Source organism: Protopterus annectens, chromosome 10.part0, assembly GCF_019279795.1.
Source record: "Protopterus annectens isolate FY-2018-M chromosome 10.part0, PAN1.0, whole genome shotgun sequence".
Taxonomy (NCBI): Eukaryota; Metazoa; Chordata; order Ceratodontiformes; family Protopteridae; genus Protopterus; species Protopterus annectens.
Window position 1 is genome coordinate 1,178,358,557 of NC_056744.1, and position 17,765 is coordinate 1,178,376,321.

General features: G+C 40.2%; 1 protein-coding gene across 1 annotated transcript in view; it reads left to right on the forward strand.

Annotated features, from left to right (window-relative positions):
- The window catches only part of LOC122813548 (intracisternal A particle-promoted polypeptide), a 618,994-nt gene that overhangs the window by 157,160 nt on the left and 444,069 nt on the right, over window positions 1–17,765 (forward strand). Inside the window, exon 4 of the mRNA XM_044085929.1 lies at window positions 16,507–16,662. Coding sequence (XP_043941864.1) covers window positions 16,507–16,662 — 156 coding nt within the window. The remainder of the gene's footprint in view (window positions 1–16,506; window positions 16,663–17,765) is intronic.

Consider the following 17,765-nt stretch of genomic DNA (forward strand, 5'->3'; position numbering starts at 1 on the left):
CTGAGTGCAATGCTGCTAATGTTCCTAGCCCTCATACCACATTTACCTCTAGGCTACATCCTAGTCCAGTCAGATGACATGGAAATTTTGTGGTACATTAACAGGCAGGGTTTTATACTCGTGCCATCTTTGCTGGGAAGCCACAGCAGTGTGGGGTTGGGGCTGTGAGAAGTATTGACTCCTTTCAATACTGTAAACTTCTGGGGAATCCAGTGACAGGCAAAATGAGCATACAGATTCTTATGCTTCACAAGGGGTTCTTGAGTCCTGCTGTAGTTCATTTTGTCTTGTGGAGGTGGGGACAGCAGACGTGAGAAAAATTGACTACTTTCAATGGTGTGAATTTCTGGGGCAATCCATTGACAGCCTATCTGAACGTACAGAGTATTATGCTTTACAGGGGCTTCTTGAGTCCCGCTGTAATTAATTTTGTTTTGTGGAAATGAGGACAGCAGGAGTATGACCTGTCTGACTCACCCTATAGTGCAAATTGTCTTCTTAGTTGTCGTAAGTATAAGCTTCTTTCCTATTCTTAGATTCCACCACTAACCATAAAACTCAGAGAGAGAGAGAGGCAGAGAGACAGATATGTTATCTGCTGCAGTCACAAAAGCTTGCCCCAGCAGCATGGAGCACCATACTCCAAAAAGTTAGAAAAAGCAATATTCTTACAGAATTGAGAAGTAACCCATTGTGTCATCTATTCGCAGGATGCAGGTGAACATGTTTCACTAGATGCTAGGTGAATGTAGTCATGTGTCATATTCATTCAGCCACAGATATCAAGCCCAGTTTCACATCTTGTGAAACATCCTCAAAGTTGCAGTATTCCTTCAAAACAGTACCTTAATATGTACTATAAGAATAGCTCAGCATTATGGATTAAAAGCAAGCTTCACAATGCATTTTAGTCAAATGGTGATTTTTCACCCTATCTAACCTATTTCATTTAAAACTTTAGTTAATTGTTTAGAGTTAACTCTGTACTTTACTTTCGTGTGTGTTAAATGTGTTTTATCCTGTATGTATACTTTCATGCAAACATTGTTATCATTGTATGTGTAATAAAACCAGTAATGTGTGCTGACATGCATATTTATTATTTGTTTTTTTTCCGTATGTATATTACTACCTACTTGGCCCGGGTCATGGCTAAAAAAGATCTGTTGATAAGCCCACAAGCCTGATTAATAAATAAATAAATAAATAGATAGATAAACAACCTTTCTCTCTTTCCATTGAGAAATGCCCTGTTCTGGATGCCCTTATCTATCTATGGCCAGAATGTCTCCTCTGTGCTTTTCCTCTGGACTCACTGCCTTCTCAAAGCCAGTTAATTAAGGGCCAGACTGATACTGATTGCACCTTATTGACTGAGGCAAGTTTAGTTTTCACTTCTTACCAGATTCCAAGTAACACTATTTATAAGTGTACCCACTACACCCTCCATCTCTGCACTTATCCATCAAGCAATTCCTTTCACAGACTCAAGCTAAGCACTTTACATCTTCCATTCCTTAATTGTTAGGTATCAGAACTTCACTGTCAGGTAGCCCATGTCCTTTTACACAAATTACTTGTAAGAAGAAATGGAAGAGATTTACAACGTTGGTGAAAGTCATGGGTGGAGGTAGAGGTTCAGACTTGTACACAGCACTCATGCCTTTAGTCCTAATGTGCATATCAGTGTGTTCAATGTAGGCCTCAATTATTCCTTGATGAAAGTTATTCTGGCTATAATTTGAGTTAGCTAAACCTTACAGTCTGTGCAGGGTGTGTTGAGTGTTTATTAAAGGCACAGTTTTGCGTATACCTCCCTGTCAGAAACTGTTTCCCCTGTAAGATGTAGATTTTGTGTGTTGAGATATTATTTATTCGATTGCTTTTGTTCACGAGGAAGGTCTGACTAAACAAAGCCCATTTTCATTGGACCTCCAGGGAGATCATGTTTACATATTTGTACATTTTGAGTATTATAACAAACATATATTGCAGAAAATAGTTCTAACATAAATGCAGAAATTCATTATACACAAGATAAAAAAACACAAATAAGATAACTGGTTGCTTAGTTATTCCTCTTTGCTTCAGTCAGGGTAGGGCCTTTTATTTTTCTTCTTCTTTTTTATCGCTGATGCCTCCCAACCATCAGAATGTCTGTCGGTCAACTGTCACAGTCATTTCTCATCAGCAAGAGTTGATCAAGAGGGGCTATCACCGAGGCAGCCATAGGGGTGATTTATTTATTTATTTTTTACTTTAACCCTGACACCTGTACATGGTGGTTTGCATCCAAGTGATTGCCATATAGTGGTACTTTGTGATGCACACTGTACCTCCATGTAACATGATCAGTTGTCCTCACTCCCATTGCAGACAGACACCTCCATGTGAACCCTGATCTTCAATGGGGATTCTGTCATGGAGAGTGTGCTCACAACCATTTGCCCTCCTTTCCCTTGAAGAGAGGCATGTAGTCATAAACCTCTTCTTCCTAATGCCAGGTGCCTAAGCTGCTAGTTAAAATCTGGTTACGTAGGTCATAGTCGGGGCTTTATCCTCATGTGCCAACAGAGCTTTCTAACACAGGGCCTTTACAGTGAGCTGCCATGCTTCTCTGTTTTGTGTGCCTTCTTTGATTCTCCCTGTGACATGTACACTCTTTTTAAACTTGTGCTGAATGTTCATCTGCACATCATAGCTGATCTTCCTGTTTTGTAATTTCCTTGTGAATTACAGTCCAGAGCATGACATAGGGATGCTGTTCAATCTTCCTATGTTGATGTGCCCAGTCTGTACTTGATGTTCATCGTGTTACACTGCTGCAGTCATCACACTTGGGTTATCCTGCCGTCAGGCGGTCCCGCAGTCGGCCAGAGTTCCAAAGTCTTGGTCCGGCGTCGGTTGCTGTCGCTTCTTCCCTGACGTCAGTGTGCCAGGGGTATATAAGATGCATCCGACGCCATTTTCTTCAGTCTTTCTTGCCACGCGGTGCCCGAAGCAGAAGCAGTTCGCAAGTGCCGGTCAGCGGACTCCTGAGATTTTCGAAGTTGAATTTCTGATCCGAAGTCTTCAATAAAGCTAAGTACCCTGTTGGGGAAACTTTTTTCTTGCCTCAGACCGATGTCAGAAAAAGTTAATAATTGTATTTCTTGTGGGAAGCAAATACCTCAAAAGGACTTCCACTCTTACTGTAGTCCATGCCTAGGCCCTGATCATGACGTCACTAGTTGTCGGTTTTGTGCTAAATTTAACAAACGCACTATAAAAAGACGTTTTGATTTTGCTTTGCACTACTTTGGCTGAAGGTTCAATTATACTGTGCCGTCAGATCAACCGACGACCGCAATTCCGAAAAAATGCAAAGACAAGGATAAAGACAGGCATCCAAGGTCCAAAACCGATGACGAAACCTCTTCTAGGCCAGTCGCCGGTTCGCCGGTTCTCAGTGAGGCGCTTTCGCAGCCCCTGACACCCGCTACCTCAGAGCCACAGGCCACCTCCGACTCCCACGTGGAGACAACTAGGCCTCTGGAAACTCAAGGTATTGGGCCTACGGAAACTAATCCCTCAGATGGGTCCAGTGCTGCTGAGCAGGCACCAGCTTCTGAGGGTGTTTTCAGATCTTCACAACTTACCATTAAATCACCAGCCAAGACAAAGGTACCATTAAAGACAAAGAAACAAGTACAGCATTCTCCTGGACAGTCCACCATGCCTAAGAAACAGATGCTTAAAATGGCCGAAGACCTCATTACTCTAATCAGGGGTTCCCATCCCCCGCCTGAGAAAAGGCCTAGGCAGGATACAGACTATGACTCCTCTGATCAGGTTTCCATTTCCTCTGATTCCTCTTCAGATCAGGGATACTCTTTACCCCCCAATGAGGACTCTGATGCTGAGGAATCTATCCCTTCAGCCTCTCCTCCTGAGGATTACTCTTTTGGGGAAACTTTACATACCATGAGGGAACATTTCCATTGGGAAAGTCAGGAATACTCAGAATTCAAGAAAAGGCTCAGGGATTTCCTCTTATTGCCTCAGCACAGCCCCCCTGGCTATTCTGCCTGTACTAGACATTGTGGATGATGTGTTCTCTGAATCCAGCTTATCTCCTGACTCTTTTCCCCCTGCTCCAGCCAAGCCAGATAGGTATTATAGAGTCCCTGACTCTCACAAGTTTCTATACAAAAACCCTTCTGCTGATCCAGAAACTATTTCTCAGGGTCCAAAAGGGGTTAAGGCTTCCATTGCAAAAAATCCAGTACCCTCTGACAGAGATTCCAGAGCTTTGGATAGATGTGGGAAGAAAGTATACATGTCTGCAACTTTAGCAGTAAGAGCTTTAAATTGCCAGTTTCACATGCTTAAGTACCAACAATATTTAATGGCTCAGTTAAAACAAAAAATGCTTGCTAACTCAGAAGCTTCTGATTGTAAAGAAATGCAGGATTTATTGCATGCAGTTGAACAGGTGGGAAAACATACTCTGCAATGTGGTTTTGATTCTTTAGAGGCCTCTTGTAGAGCCGCAGTTACAGGTTCTGTTATTCGAAGACATGCTTGGTTAAAAGAACAGAGTTTACCTGAACATGTTAAGGCAAAGTTATTGGATGCTCCTTTACAACATGATACCTTGTTCAGTGTTAAGGCAGAAGAGGTGTTAAAGAAAATGGAGGATAAAGCTAAATCTATGCGAACAGTCAAGGATTTCTTACAGGTACAGCCACCTCGGTTTAGCAGAAATTGGCCAACAAAAAATTGGTCCTTTCCAGTGTCAGACAGGCCACAGAGAGGCAGATACAGACGCCCAAGAGGCAGATCTCAACCCCAAGGCTCAAACAGACAACGACAGTGGGGCACCTCAACCGCAAAAGGAGGTGAGGAAAAGTCTCAACCTTACAGGAAACAGTCACAATGACTTTCCCTTACGTACGCCAAGCACGTCCCTTCTGGAAGCCCCCTTAGGGGGAAAACTAGCACTTTTTTCTCAAAACTGGCAAACAATCACCCAATACAAATGGGTCCTGAATATTGTGTCTCAAGGTTACAGATTTCACTTCCATACTTTACCAAAGCTAAAAGGAATGCTAGACCTGCCACAAAATCAATGGGTAGAGGCACAAAAACTAATTTCAGCCCTCATGGACATGAGAGCTATACAAAAAGTACCATAACAGGAACAAGGACAAGGATTTTACTCAAGACTCTTCCTGGTCCAGAGAAAGGACAAAGCCTGGAGGCCTATAATGGACCTTTCAATTCTGAATACTTACCTGGATATTCCGAAATTCAAAATGTTGACATTACAGCAGCTTCTACCCAAGCTGGGCAAGAAGGCTTGGCTTGTTACTCTGGACCTCAAAGAGGCATACCTGCATGTTCCTTTCAGACAAAATTGCAGAAGATACCTCCGATTCAAAGCTGGTACAATGCACTACCAATTCTCTGCACTGCCCTTTGGCTTATCTACTGTGCCCAGGGTCTTCACAAAGTGCCTGGCACCAGTAATTGCATTTTGCAGACAAAAAGGAATTCAAATATATCCATACCTGGACGACTGCCTCATTTAAGCAGAGACAAAGGACATTCTTCTACAGCATCTGGCATTTGTGAAAAGGTTGCCAATTTCTCTAGGGTACACAGTAAACGAAAATAAGTCAAAACTAGTGCCCTCGCATAGTTTGTATCCTGCCTAGATAACATTCCTGGGTGCCAGCTTAAATACAACGGCCCAGATGGCTTACCTCACGCCAGATAAACAAGTGCAACTAACTCAATATTTTCAACTACTGGCAAAAACGTCCCATCTCCCTGCAAGAAAAATTCTGCAGGTCCTGGGATTCATGGCATCCTGCATACTACTAATATCATATGCCAGACTGCATATTAAGAAATTACAATGGTACCTAAAAAGTGTTTGGACTCAACATTCTCACAGTCTAGAAGGAGTAATTCCAATAATTCCCTGCCTACAGGAGTTTCGATGGTGGGCACAGGCATGTCACCTAAACAAGGGTCAGCCTTTTACCCAACCCACAGCCAGGCAAACTCTAACAACAGATGCTTCGGATTACGCCTGGGAAGCACACATGGCAGGAACATGCATTCAGGGCAAGTGGACCACAGACCAAATGCATCTTCACATCAATCAAAAAGAGATGTTGGCTGTTCAAAATGCCCTAACAGCTTTCAAGGACCTTCTACACCCAGGACAACTGTTACTAGAGACAGACAACACCACAGTAATGTGGTACATAAACAAACAAGGGGGCACTCACTCTTATCCCCTATGCAGGCAAGCCATGACCTTGTGGAACACAGCTCTAACGTGCCAAGTTCACCTGCAAGCACAATTCCTGCCAGGAAAGAAAAATACTCTGGCAGATGACCTAAGCAGAAATATCATGGACCCTCACGAATGGAAATTGAACCCACAAATCTTCAGCATGATAACACAAAAATGGGGATGCCCAGACATAGATCTTTTTGCCTCCCCTCTGAATTGCCAACTACAAAAATTCTGCACAAGGACTTATCACAAACAAGCATGGAAAGTGGATGCTCTTCTGTTCAGCTGGAAAACCCTAAAAGTCTATGCCTTCCCACCACTGCCTCTCCTTTCAAAGGTACTCCTAAAAGCCAGACAAGAAAAACCACAGATGATCCTGATTGCTCCAGACTGGCCATACCAGCACTGGTACCCTATCTTAAGGAACTTGGCTCAGGGCCCACCATGGATTTTGCCCCAAATTCCACACCTTCTGACTCAACAAAACAATCAGATCCTGCACGGTCAGCTCAAAACCCTAAACCTGGCTGCATGGCAGATACTTTAGTCAAACAGGCAACACCTTTCTCTAAAGCTGTTATGGATGTCATTTTGGAGGCCTAGCACCAGGAAATCTTACTCAGAAAAATGGAAGAGATTCTGCGCCTGAAACCAGGCTCACAGCCTTGACCCTCTTGTTCCAAACATTCCTCAGATTTTACACTACTTAACTGAGATGCTGGACAGAGGCCTATCCTTTTCATCAATTAAGATTCACGCCTCTGCCATCTCTGCACATTACAACACAGATCCTCCTTTATTCTCTCATCCCTTGCTAAAGCAGTATCTCAGAGGGGCTAAAAACATAAGACCGCCCCGGAGAGCACCAACACCAACTTGGGATCTCAATTTCATTTTGGAAAAACTGACCCTACCACCTTTTGAGCCAGCCAATACAGCCGATCTAAAATTTTTATCATGGAAAACAGCTCTGCTCCTGGCAGTAACTTCAGCACGAAGAGTCTCAGAGCTATAGGCATTAATGGCAATGGAACCTTTTATAATTTTTCATCAGGATAGGGTATCTTTAAGGACAAACCCTACCTACATGCCAAAGGTGGTATCTAGTGTGGCTCTTAACCAAACCATCCATTTGCCTACTTTTTATCCAAACCCCCAAAATAAAGGTGAGAAACCTCTGCATTCTTTGGACATACACAGGCAGCTACGCTTCTACTTGGACAAAACAAAAGCTTTCAGGAAAACTGATCAACTGTTTGTAGCATATGCTGCAGGATCACAAGGCAAGGCTATCTCAAAGCAGACTATAGCCAAATGGATAGGACACTGTATTCGGTACTGCTACATACAGCATGGAAAATCAGTCCCTAATAACATTAGGCCTCATTCCACCAGGGCAACAGCCACTTCAGCAGCCTTTCTCAGAGGAGTACCTACCAAGGAAATTTTGGAGGCTGCAACTTGGAGTTCAGTGCACACCTTCACCAAGCATTACCACCTGCCTCTTTACTCTAAATCCAGAGCAGGATTTACCACTGCAGTTCTGCAGGGCCTCTTAGCCAATCCTAACTCTTTATAGACCAGCCACCCAAACTTAGCTTTGGGATTCAACCCAAGTGTGATGACTGCAGCAGTGTAACACGATGAACATAGTACAGTTTTGTACCTACCATAAATATAGATGTTTGAGTGTTCACACTGCTGCAGTCCAGGTTACCCTCCCTCCATCCCCTCTAAACTAGCTGGACTTATCTATACCCTTCTATCCTATACAACCTTTGGGGTGTATTTGCTGGTAACTGAAGGTATTGTTTTTATTTTATATGTATATTTTTGATTAGCAATGTGTATTGCCTACCCACTTGGGGGCACCTGACATCTGGGGCAAGAAAAACTGAAGAAAATGGCGTTGGATGCATCTTATATACCCCTGGCGCACTGACGTCAGGGAAGAAGCGACAACAACCGACGCTGGACCAAGACTTTGGAACTCTGGCCGACTGTGGGACCACCTGACGGCAGGATAACCCAAGTGTGATGACTGCAGCAGTGTGAGCACTCGAACATCTACATTTATGGTAGGTACAAAACTGTACTTTTTCTGGATTTTACTGCATTTACAGTAGGTTTTTGTTTCATTCTTGATTGAAAAATTTTTATGTCCAGCAAATACACAATATCTGGCTTAGCAGGTGTTAATAAAGACTTGAAATATGTGGGTGATATTGTTTGTGTATCAGCAAGTCTCTGTCGCGTAGAATAATATGGACTTGACATTGCTGCTGAAAATCCTCATTTTCATATGCTTACAAAGGCTGTCATTTTTTCACACCGGTCTCAGTGTAGCAAAAGCATGCTTTTCTTTGATGATCCTTACTTTAACATTAGCATTTGTACCTCTCATCTTATAAACAGTACTGCATAGTTATGTGAAATGGTCAGCATCTTCCAAGGAATGTCTGCCTATCTATAGTAATGGGTGTTTCATGTTATAATATTAACTCGCAAGATGTTGGTCTTGGTGCAATTGATTTACGGTCCTGCTACCTTAGCAACACTTGAGAACCTCTTCTTCTTGGTGGGAATGTTTTTTTTGTTGTTGTTCTTCTTCACACAGTTGCAGATGCACTTGTGGTTTTTTGTACTAGGACACAATTGTAAGATTACTACTTTTTTTATTATTTTTTTTTCAATTTGTTAAGTGGATAGGTGGACTGCTTTGATAATTATCTAGGCAGTATTTGTGAAGAAAATGTATATTTTTGCCTTTGTGTAGGTCTTTGTATAGCTGTATACAATAAGTGTTACATTTATTTGGTGTAAATAGAGGAAAAAAAGTTAGTTTGGGGATGCAGTGCATGAGCAGGTGGATTTTGTAAAGCAACTTTTTATTGAAATTTTAAGCAGAAATTTATTCTTATTATAAAATGTAAAATTCCTACTTAATGACGCACCTCACCTTTACTCCATATATAGCGTGAGTAACTCCTTTTCAACTCAAAACAAAATTAAGTGGAAAAATACTCTCCAAAAAAAAGTATCAGTAATTCTCCAATGTACTAATGTCCTAGGTCCTGGCCCATCTATCACAATGAACTTGAAGACAATTATCTTCCACATATTAATCTAACCCAGCAACTGTTAACCCTAACCCTGGTAATATAACTTTTGCTGCCATAAATGTTAGAATCATAAGCAGTAAAATCTGAATTACATGCCTGGATTATTCAACATAAACCTGATATTCTTGCTGTAAATGAAACTTGGTTTAAACCCAGCATAAGTGTCTCTGAAATTACACCTCCTGGCTGTAATATCCATAAAGACTGTATAAAGAAGAAAGGTGGTGTTACTGCTTTAATATTTCCCAACAACCACCACATTTCCCCTTACAGAACAAACCAATACCAAAATTCAATCCAGCAGGGCTTCTTATTACTTTTCTGAAATTAAACAGTTATAAGCAAATATGTATTACTGTCCTTTGCATCCCTCCTGGAGACATTACAAGTATACTGGAAGATATCATACACTGTATATCCATAATAATTCCACAAGAAAAAAATACTGCTAGGTGATGCGAATGTCAATAGTTTGGACATTAACTCCCCTATATCTAACATGAAATTAGTTGGTTTCACACAACTAATTAATAGCCCCACGCATCATAGCAAAACCTCAAATTCCTTATTAGACTGGATCCTAGTATCAGACTCTAGTAAATACACCACCACAGGTACAATGGCCAACTGTCTCGATGATCATCTCTCAGTCTATATAACGAGACATCTGACACTTAAACAGTATGTTTATAAAACAATACACAACCTTTCCAAGTTTAACCCAGAAATGTTCATTGCTACCCTGCCGTCTGTTAACTGTAACTTCCTAAAAATTCTCCCCTTAGATGATGCTGTAAATGAATTCAGCACAGCTTTCCTGAACATCCTAAATATCCTTGCAGCTCCTGGAAGGAAGAGACTAAAACAAATACAATTTAGCTATCCAAAAAGGGTAGAATGCTAATGCAGAAGAGAGAAAAATCATGGCAAGAATGACAAAAATATAAAACACCACAATATCTTGAAAACTTCAGAATACTTCACAATCATACTAAAAAGCAAATAAGTGAAGACAACAAACTATACTATAATAACTTTCAGAATAATAGTAAACACAACCCTAAAACATTTTGGACAGCCATTAAAGAAATCTTACATCCCGGCCAAAACTTCAACCCTAAACCCTCACCCATTAACTTACCACTTGAAACCACATTACAGTTCAGCTCTTATTTCATAGATAGTATAGCATCTCTAACCAGTGATTCCCCATCACTGATCCTATCCCTGTGCAATAGCCACATATCACAACTTCCACTTTATCTTCAAACCTGTGCCCACATCCTATATAAAACTACTGTTAAATAAACTGAAGTCATTCCAGTTCAGCTGATGACCTTCCAAACAAGTACCTTAAAATAGCAGCCGACAGCATTGCCTATCCTATCTCAAGCCTTATAAATAGGTCATTCTAGGAATCCCATGCTCCCTCTCTCTGGAAAAAGTTGCACATTATCCCTCTCCATAAAGGAGGAAATTCAACAGATATTACCAACTTTAGACCTATAGCAGTCTTATCTCCCATCTCCAAAGTACTTGAAAAATGTATTCAAAAACAATTGCTAAACTATCTCTTGCAGGAAGAACTCCTATCCCCCACACAACATGTATTCCGTCCTTCCCATAATACTAACACTGCACTTCTAACCTATATAAATACTGTCAGTAAAGTTAAGAGATAACATCAAACTAGTCTCCTCCTTATTTTTAGATTTGTCTAAAGCCTCCAACATGGTTTGTCACAGCAAACTTCTTCTTTAAATGTGCATTAGGTCTCTCTCAGCCCACCCTTCTGTGATTCAAAAGCTACCTATCCAGTAGATATCAAGTCAGTAAAATGGCACTGCACCATGTCGTCATACCTTCCAGTCACCATCGGTGTACTGCAATGCTCTATCCATGGTCTCCTCCTCTTTAAGATTCTCATCAGCACCCTCCAAACATCCACACAACAGGCCTTCGTCCCTAAAACAGTACAGAGATGACTCCACACTCATTTGCACATGTAACAATGACCCACCTTCAGAAACTTACTCAGGAAACTTTAACAGCCACTGAAACATAGCTTTGTAACTCACAACTCATGGTCAACCCTAAAAAAAATAAACTACTTTTTTACCAACTGCTTCTCTTATGAAAAAACAAAATGTAAAGTTTTCTCTGTTGATAATGCAGCCATTAATGTCACTTCTCATCACAGATTATTAGGGATGATAGCAGATGGTGTGATGATGTGAGGTACTGCCAGCTATGCAAGGAGGAGTAGGGCAGTGGTTGTGTAACATATGCCAGCATAGCTAGTCGGAGTTTTATAAAGAATTATATGTCATTTGTATATCAAACTGATTTATACAGATGCTTGTGTTGAAAAATGTATTTGTAAAGCTGCTTGTGTTAAACATTTACCAACAGTGGGTCCTGCTGGACAGAAAGAAATACACCTGTATGTCAAACCATATTGTTACTGTTGAAATGAATATATTGTAACAGAGGATACTGGAAGAGAAGAGGTTAATCTCATTCTGGCTAACTTTGAGAAATTGTCTGAAATTAAATTACCTGGTTTAGGCCATAAAGATTGTATCTCACAGTTCTGACTGCAGCCAGAGACGAAATGTCTGTGAGAAGCCTGGCTTAGTAGCTTTGTAGGAAAAGTGGAAGTGTTAAAATTGTTTTACAGCTTCCAGATGCTGTAACACATTTTAGCAAACCTGTGTGCGTGCGTGTGTGTGTGTGTGTGTGTGTGTGTGTGTGTGTGTGTGTGTGTGTGTGTGTGTCTGTCTGTGTGCGCATTATGACACATATATGCTAGATTCTGGTTCAGCTTCTAGTCAGGGAGGTAGTGTGGGAACCAGAGTCAGGTGACCACATGTGATGTCATTCTATAGCAAACACTGAAATTATATTTAAATATTAGTGAGATATGTCACTTAGCTCTCAGCAGTCTGTTTGTGAAACCTGACAAAGAAGGACCACTCACCCACGTCATCTTGCCTTACTCTAGTAAGTGAACTAGGGACCAGTAATTCTTTGGATCAGTCAGGAAAATATAGTGAGTTTAGTTAAGTATTGTTTATCTGTATCTGTGTGAAACTTTCCCTCTGTGTTATTTTTAATATTTCCTGTGATTGAAACTCTGGTTTTTAATGTAAATAGATATTTAGTGTTTTCTTTATGATTTATTATTAAGTATATTTAAACTTTTTATTGTGGCCTTTTAGATAATATTTTAACCTTCAACAGTACTTATATTTATTTGGCGACACTGGGGCTGCTCCTGAAAGCCTTGCTGTTTGGTCAACATTACCATTGCTATTAGTATTAATTTCAGTCAGTATATTTGGGTACCCTGGCAAGAGCCTTAGAGTAGCTGGCTTTGTGGGTGTTCTGGTGGCAGTGTATCTACCTTATGGCCTGGACAGAAGTGGTAGATCTAGTCAGTCTATCTGTGCCAGTTTTTCCCAGGTTGTGTGTGTGTGTGTGTGTGTGTGTGTGTGTGTGTGTGTGTGTGTGTGTGTGTGTGTGTGTGTGTGTCAGCTACTTGGAACAGGCACACTGATAGCACTGATTTCACAGAGAGGGTGGTGGAGTACTTGGCTTGGAACACCCGGCTAAGGACTTAACTGTATAGCTGTGTCAGTGGGGAGTCTTATTTGGGGCCTGGAGAGAGAGAAGGAATCTCAGCCCCAGGACCCAGGACTGAGTGTGCTCCCTGTGTGCTCTTAAGGGAAATTGTGCTTGGTGCAAAGACCTGCATCTAGAAATTGTGTGTGTGTGTGTGTGTGTGTGTGTGTGTGTGTGTGTGTGTGTGTGTGTGTGTGTGTGTGTGTGTGTGTGTATTTGTCTGTAAGTGAACGTCCCTCACTATTGTCAGTAGTGAGGATTGAGGCTTCTTGATTTCTGGCTCAGAGGAGAGACGTCACAGATGGTAATCTTAAATTTGACCTGCATGTACAAGATTGCATAAGAAAAACTCATCAAAAACTAGGAATGCTTTTTAGAGCCAATAACTTTCTCTCCTATGCGACTAAAACTACACTTGCCACTACTTATCTCCTCCCCAAACTTATTTATGGCACTCCCATCCTTCCTAATCTTCAAGCATCACAAAATTAAAAACTTGAACAATGCTAAAAGAAAGTTGCTGAATTTGCAGCAAGTACCTCTTTCAGGACCCAGGATTGTATAGCACTAAAACGCCTAAATTGGTTAGAACTACCCTGTCATCTAACATGTACACATAGCTTCTCACCACCTATAAAACTATCCAGAATCCATTTACTTTTCCAGCACTAAATAACATTCTACATAACTGTGTTCCCAGTTGGTCATTACAATCCATTGACCAAAAACACCTGTCTGTCCACAAACCTGTCAAATTTGCTGGGCATTTTCTGTATGCATACCATGTTAATAAGGCCTGGAACTCCTTTCCTGTATTCGTCAGGCCAATACCCTCCCTCCCATCCTTCAAAACCATTCTGAAAGACTTCCTAGCAAAAGCTGACTCTGTTCTTGCTCAACACCAGGATAAACTGTATCCCTAAATGTGAACTATGTAACATCTATTCATACCTTACACCTCCTTACTCTCCCTTTTTCAGTCTCTTTCTTATTTCTTGTCAGTTTCTCTGTCATGGCTTTCTCTCTGAATAAACCACACACCTGCTTTTCTCTCACTATATAATGGAATTCCTGTTTCTATTATACTAACTTACCTTTAATTTCTGTATAAACTTGCTAGAATTTCTCTAAATATTAAATCACCCTGTAACTTGTATCTATTCTTAACCAATATATGCATATTATGCCAAACTTGGTATAATTATTTAAACTGTAGTTGTTTTTTTGTATTATTTTTAAAGATTGTGAAATTATTGTTCTTAAATACATTGTAATACTTTGGAGCTTTTCTCCTCAGGCCTCCACTGAAAATGGGCTCCCACCCAGTTGGACTTTCCTGGTAATCAAATGTCAATCACTCAATCAATTAATCAATCAATAAATAAAGAGTCACTGCTGTGATTATTATATTTAAGTACTAGTTGTACGTTTAGAAAATGCAGATGTCTGTCAGGGGTGCATAATTTCAGTAGTTGGCTTGTGGCAGGCCATTTTTTAAGAGTTATACAGAATATTGTTTGAGGAGTTTTGATAAGAGTAGACCAGCCTGTTTCAGGATGTTTAGAGCTAGGCAGTAGCAAATTCTTTTTTGGGGAAGTTGTTTGCAAATTTTGCTGCCTTATTTCAACTTTGTTCTACTTTTGCTGGATGATAGGCATATAAGTTGGTAAATAGAGAAAACATTTATGAAAGGTACAGACTACTGCTGCTGTGTGCTGGGTCTATCAGGAAAGATTTAATCTTGAAATAGTCATAGTTTACAGTTGCTTATTTGAGCTGTCTGTTGGTTATGCTGATTGAATCAAAAATTCTTGGTCTGTAATTACTTCCTGTAATTTTTTTTCTTTGTTAAATTTAGTTTTTTTGTGTGTCATTGGTTAATGATGTGATAATGTCATTGTTGTTTCAGTTGTTACAGTTTTCCAGTATAATTCAGGAATATCTTATTATTGTTCTCATCATTTGAGAGTAAACTAAGATCGCAGTTAGATCTGGAAGTTTGATAAGTAAGTAATTTCCTTGCTTTATTTAATCTAGACCTGTTTTTATGACTAGGATAATTTTTGAAAACTTGGTAGTAGTAGTAGTAATTTCTGTTCTATATCTTGTTAATATTGTGACTCACCAAATGTTATTTTAATTTACTTCTATATTTATGTCATACCATTATGTACTAATGAATGCAGAAATTTATGCCATCACAGAACTCATTAATACTATCATTTACAGATTTTCATAGATCACTGAGGACAGTATCTCCGTGTATCACTTGTTGCATTATAGTTTCCATTGTTTTGTTCCCATTTATTTAAACATAATTGAATTATATTTTTCTAGGTATTTTTTCTGCTCCCATGCCTTCCAATCATAATGTCACTGTCATGGCTAACCATTTATATCCCTACAGATGTTAGAGCTACGGTGCCCATTTGTTTCTCTTTGGGATGAGAGCCACCAGATCACATTTTTCCATTGGTCAGGAATTGTCTGTGACATGGTCTTCAAACAAGCAGCCATGAAAGGATTTTCTGTGATGGTGTAGGCACCTGTATCACTGTGGGAGACACCAGAGCTCCCCCTACAGGAGTAAGCAGTATCCCATTTGCACCCTGCCAGAGTTTCTGGCAACCTGGCTTAGGTAGCCATGCCTACACCCTTGCCATCAGTTAAAGCGGTGTTTGGTTTGAAGACTGACTTCTGCCTGCTGCTGAAGCAGCATTGTGAATGGTAAGGGAGCCTTTAAATCCCTCCCTCGCTGGGCAGGCATGCCAGCAAAAAAGCTGTACCTCTCCCACCCCACTCCCCAGCTGTTCCAGAGCTGCTAGTTAAGTTCTGGTTTTCTGGGACACAGCCAAGGCTTTATTCTTCTGTGCCACATAGCCAGGGCTAATTGTAATAGTTAGGCATATTTATTCACTGTTGAGTATTTTACCCAGCCAGTGTTTGGGTAGTTAAAACTTTTCATAAGGATTGTATTTGCATTGATTTTTACATCCCATTAATTATGTAGACATTCCCATGGTTTGAAGGACATAGACTGAGTACGATAGGTTTCTGTAATATTATATAGGTTTCTATAATATTATATGTGGTACCACTGATATTTATCATTATATGGGCATTTCTAATCATTGGTTGTATTCTTGGATTCTGTCTTGTTGGTCCTTTATGAATATTAAGGATTTGCAGCAGTGATTACAGTTATACCATGGAATTTATGATATGTATTTTTGGAACTTTAAACAAGGTTTCATGATTGGAATGGATATTAATATCCTTCAAGCATAGGAAAACCTCTAAAATCGCCCATTTTTGTGCTGAAGCCTTTGTTTTATATAAGTACTCTAAAAGCCGCTTTCTGCATACTCAGTGACTTAATAAACTAAATAGACAAGTAAACCGTCTTGTTACCTCAGTTCATTGATTAAGTAATTAATCTGCACTGTTTTCCATTTGTTTCTTTGTTAGAAATTCTTGATTTTGGCCTGCGGGTGGCATTACATGCATTGCTGAGGGAGTACACCACAGAGATGAGCAAAACTCCCAAAGAGAACTACGTAAGTTTTTTGCAGACGTCAAAAGTTCGTCCTCGGAGGAGAGCCCGAAAGTACCTTTATGCAGTAGGTCAGAATTTGAACTTTTTCTTGCCTTTGCTTTCTTTTCTATTACATATTACAGAGTTTTTAGCAATGTTAAAAAATCATTACCTTGTAGATCTCTTGGTTTCCTGTAGTAGTCTATATACTGGCACTGCCAAAGGTTATGACAATTTTAAATTCATAGTTATCCCAAGGCCACTGAGTTCCATGAACATTCATACCTTGCCAGTACCCTCCCTCAGGTCACATCTGCTTTCTTCAGGAGGGCTATACCATTCAGTCCTGTAGTGACTTTGTGGATACCCATCTAGTCATCTAGTTTATCTTGAAAAAAGATCGTGTGTAGCACTGTTTAACTTGTAGGAGAGATGTTTTGTAGGTGCTGGGTTATAAACTCATCTCTCCATCGTGCTTTTATTAAGTTTTAGGACCCTGATTCTAGTATGGGTGGAGATACTGGACTTGTGTAGAAAAGGTGTCTAGGACAATGGGATCTCTAATGGTGCAGTAAGCAAGACAACTTTCTCCCCTCAAAAGTCTATCCCAACAGCCCCTCTTGGTGGGTCAAGGACTTTAGGCCTGTGATATTTTTGGTTAGGAACCGTTTAGGTCTTTTTAATTGTTTGATATGTTTATTGAGATACGTCCCAAAGGGAGCATTGTACTCAATAATTGACCTGATCAGTGCTGCGTATAAGGGGGTGATTACATCTTTAGGCTTAGATGATATTCCTTTGGCAGTTAGATGGGTTAAATGAAAAGATTTCCTGACAACTGTTATCACATAGTGGACAAAAGAGAGGGATATATCAACCCAAATTCTTAGGTCCCTGACTACATTTTCAGTTTCTAGTGGTGTCAACAGAAATAGCATACACTGTATTGCTACCATCTACAGCCTCTGTAACCCTTTTGAAGAAGTTTACCTGATTAAATGGATCTACTTCAGCAGATCGAGTTAACATTACACCGAAATGCATAACAGCGAGACAAAAACATCGACACGACAAAACAGTGAACTGTCAAAAACCGGAAATGTAGAACACTGAAACACACACATTTAATCCAGCACTTCTTCACATCTCTAAACACTCAACAGAAATAGAAACCATGTTAACTACACTTCAA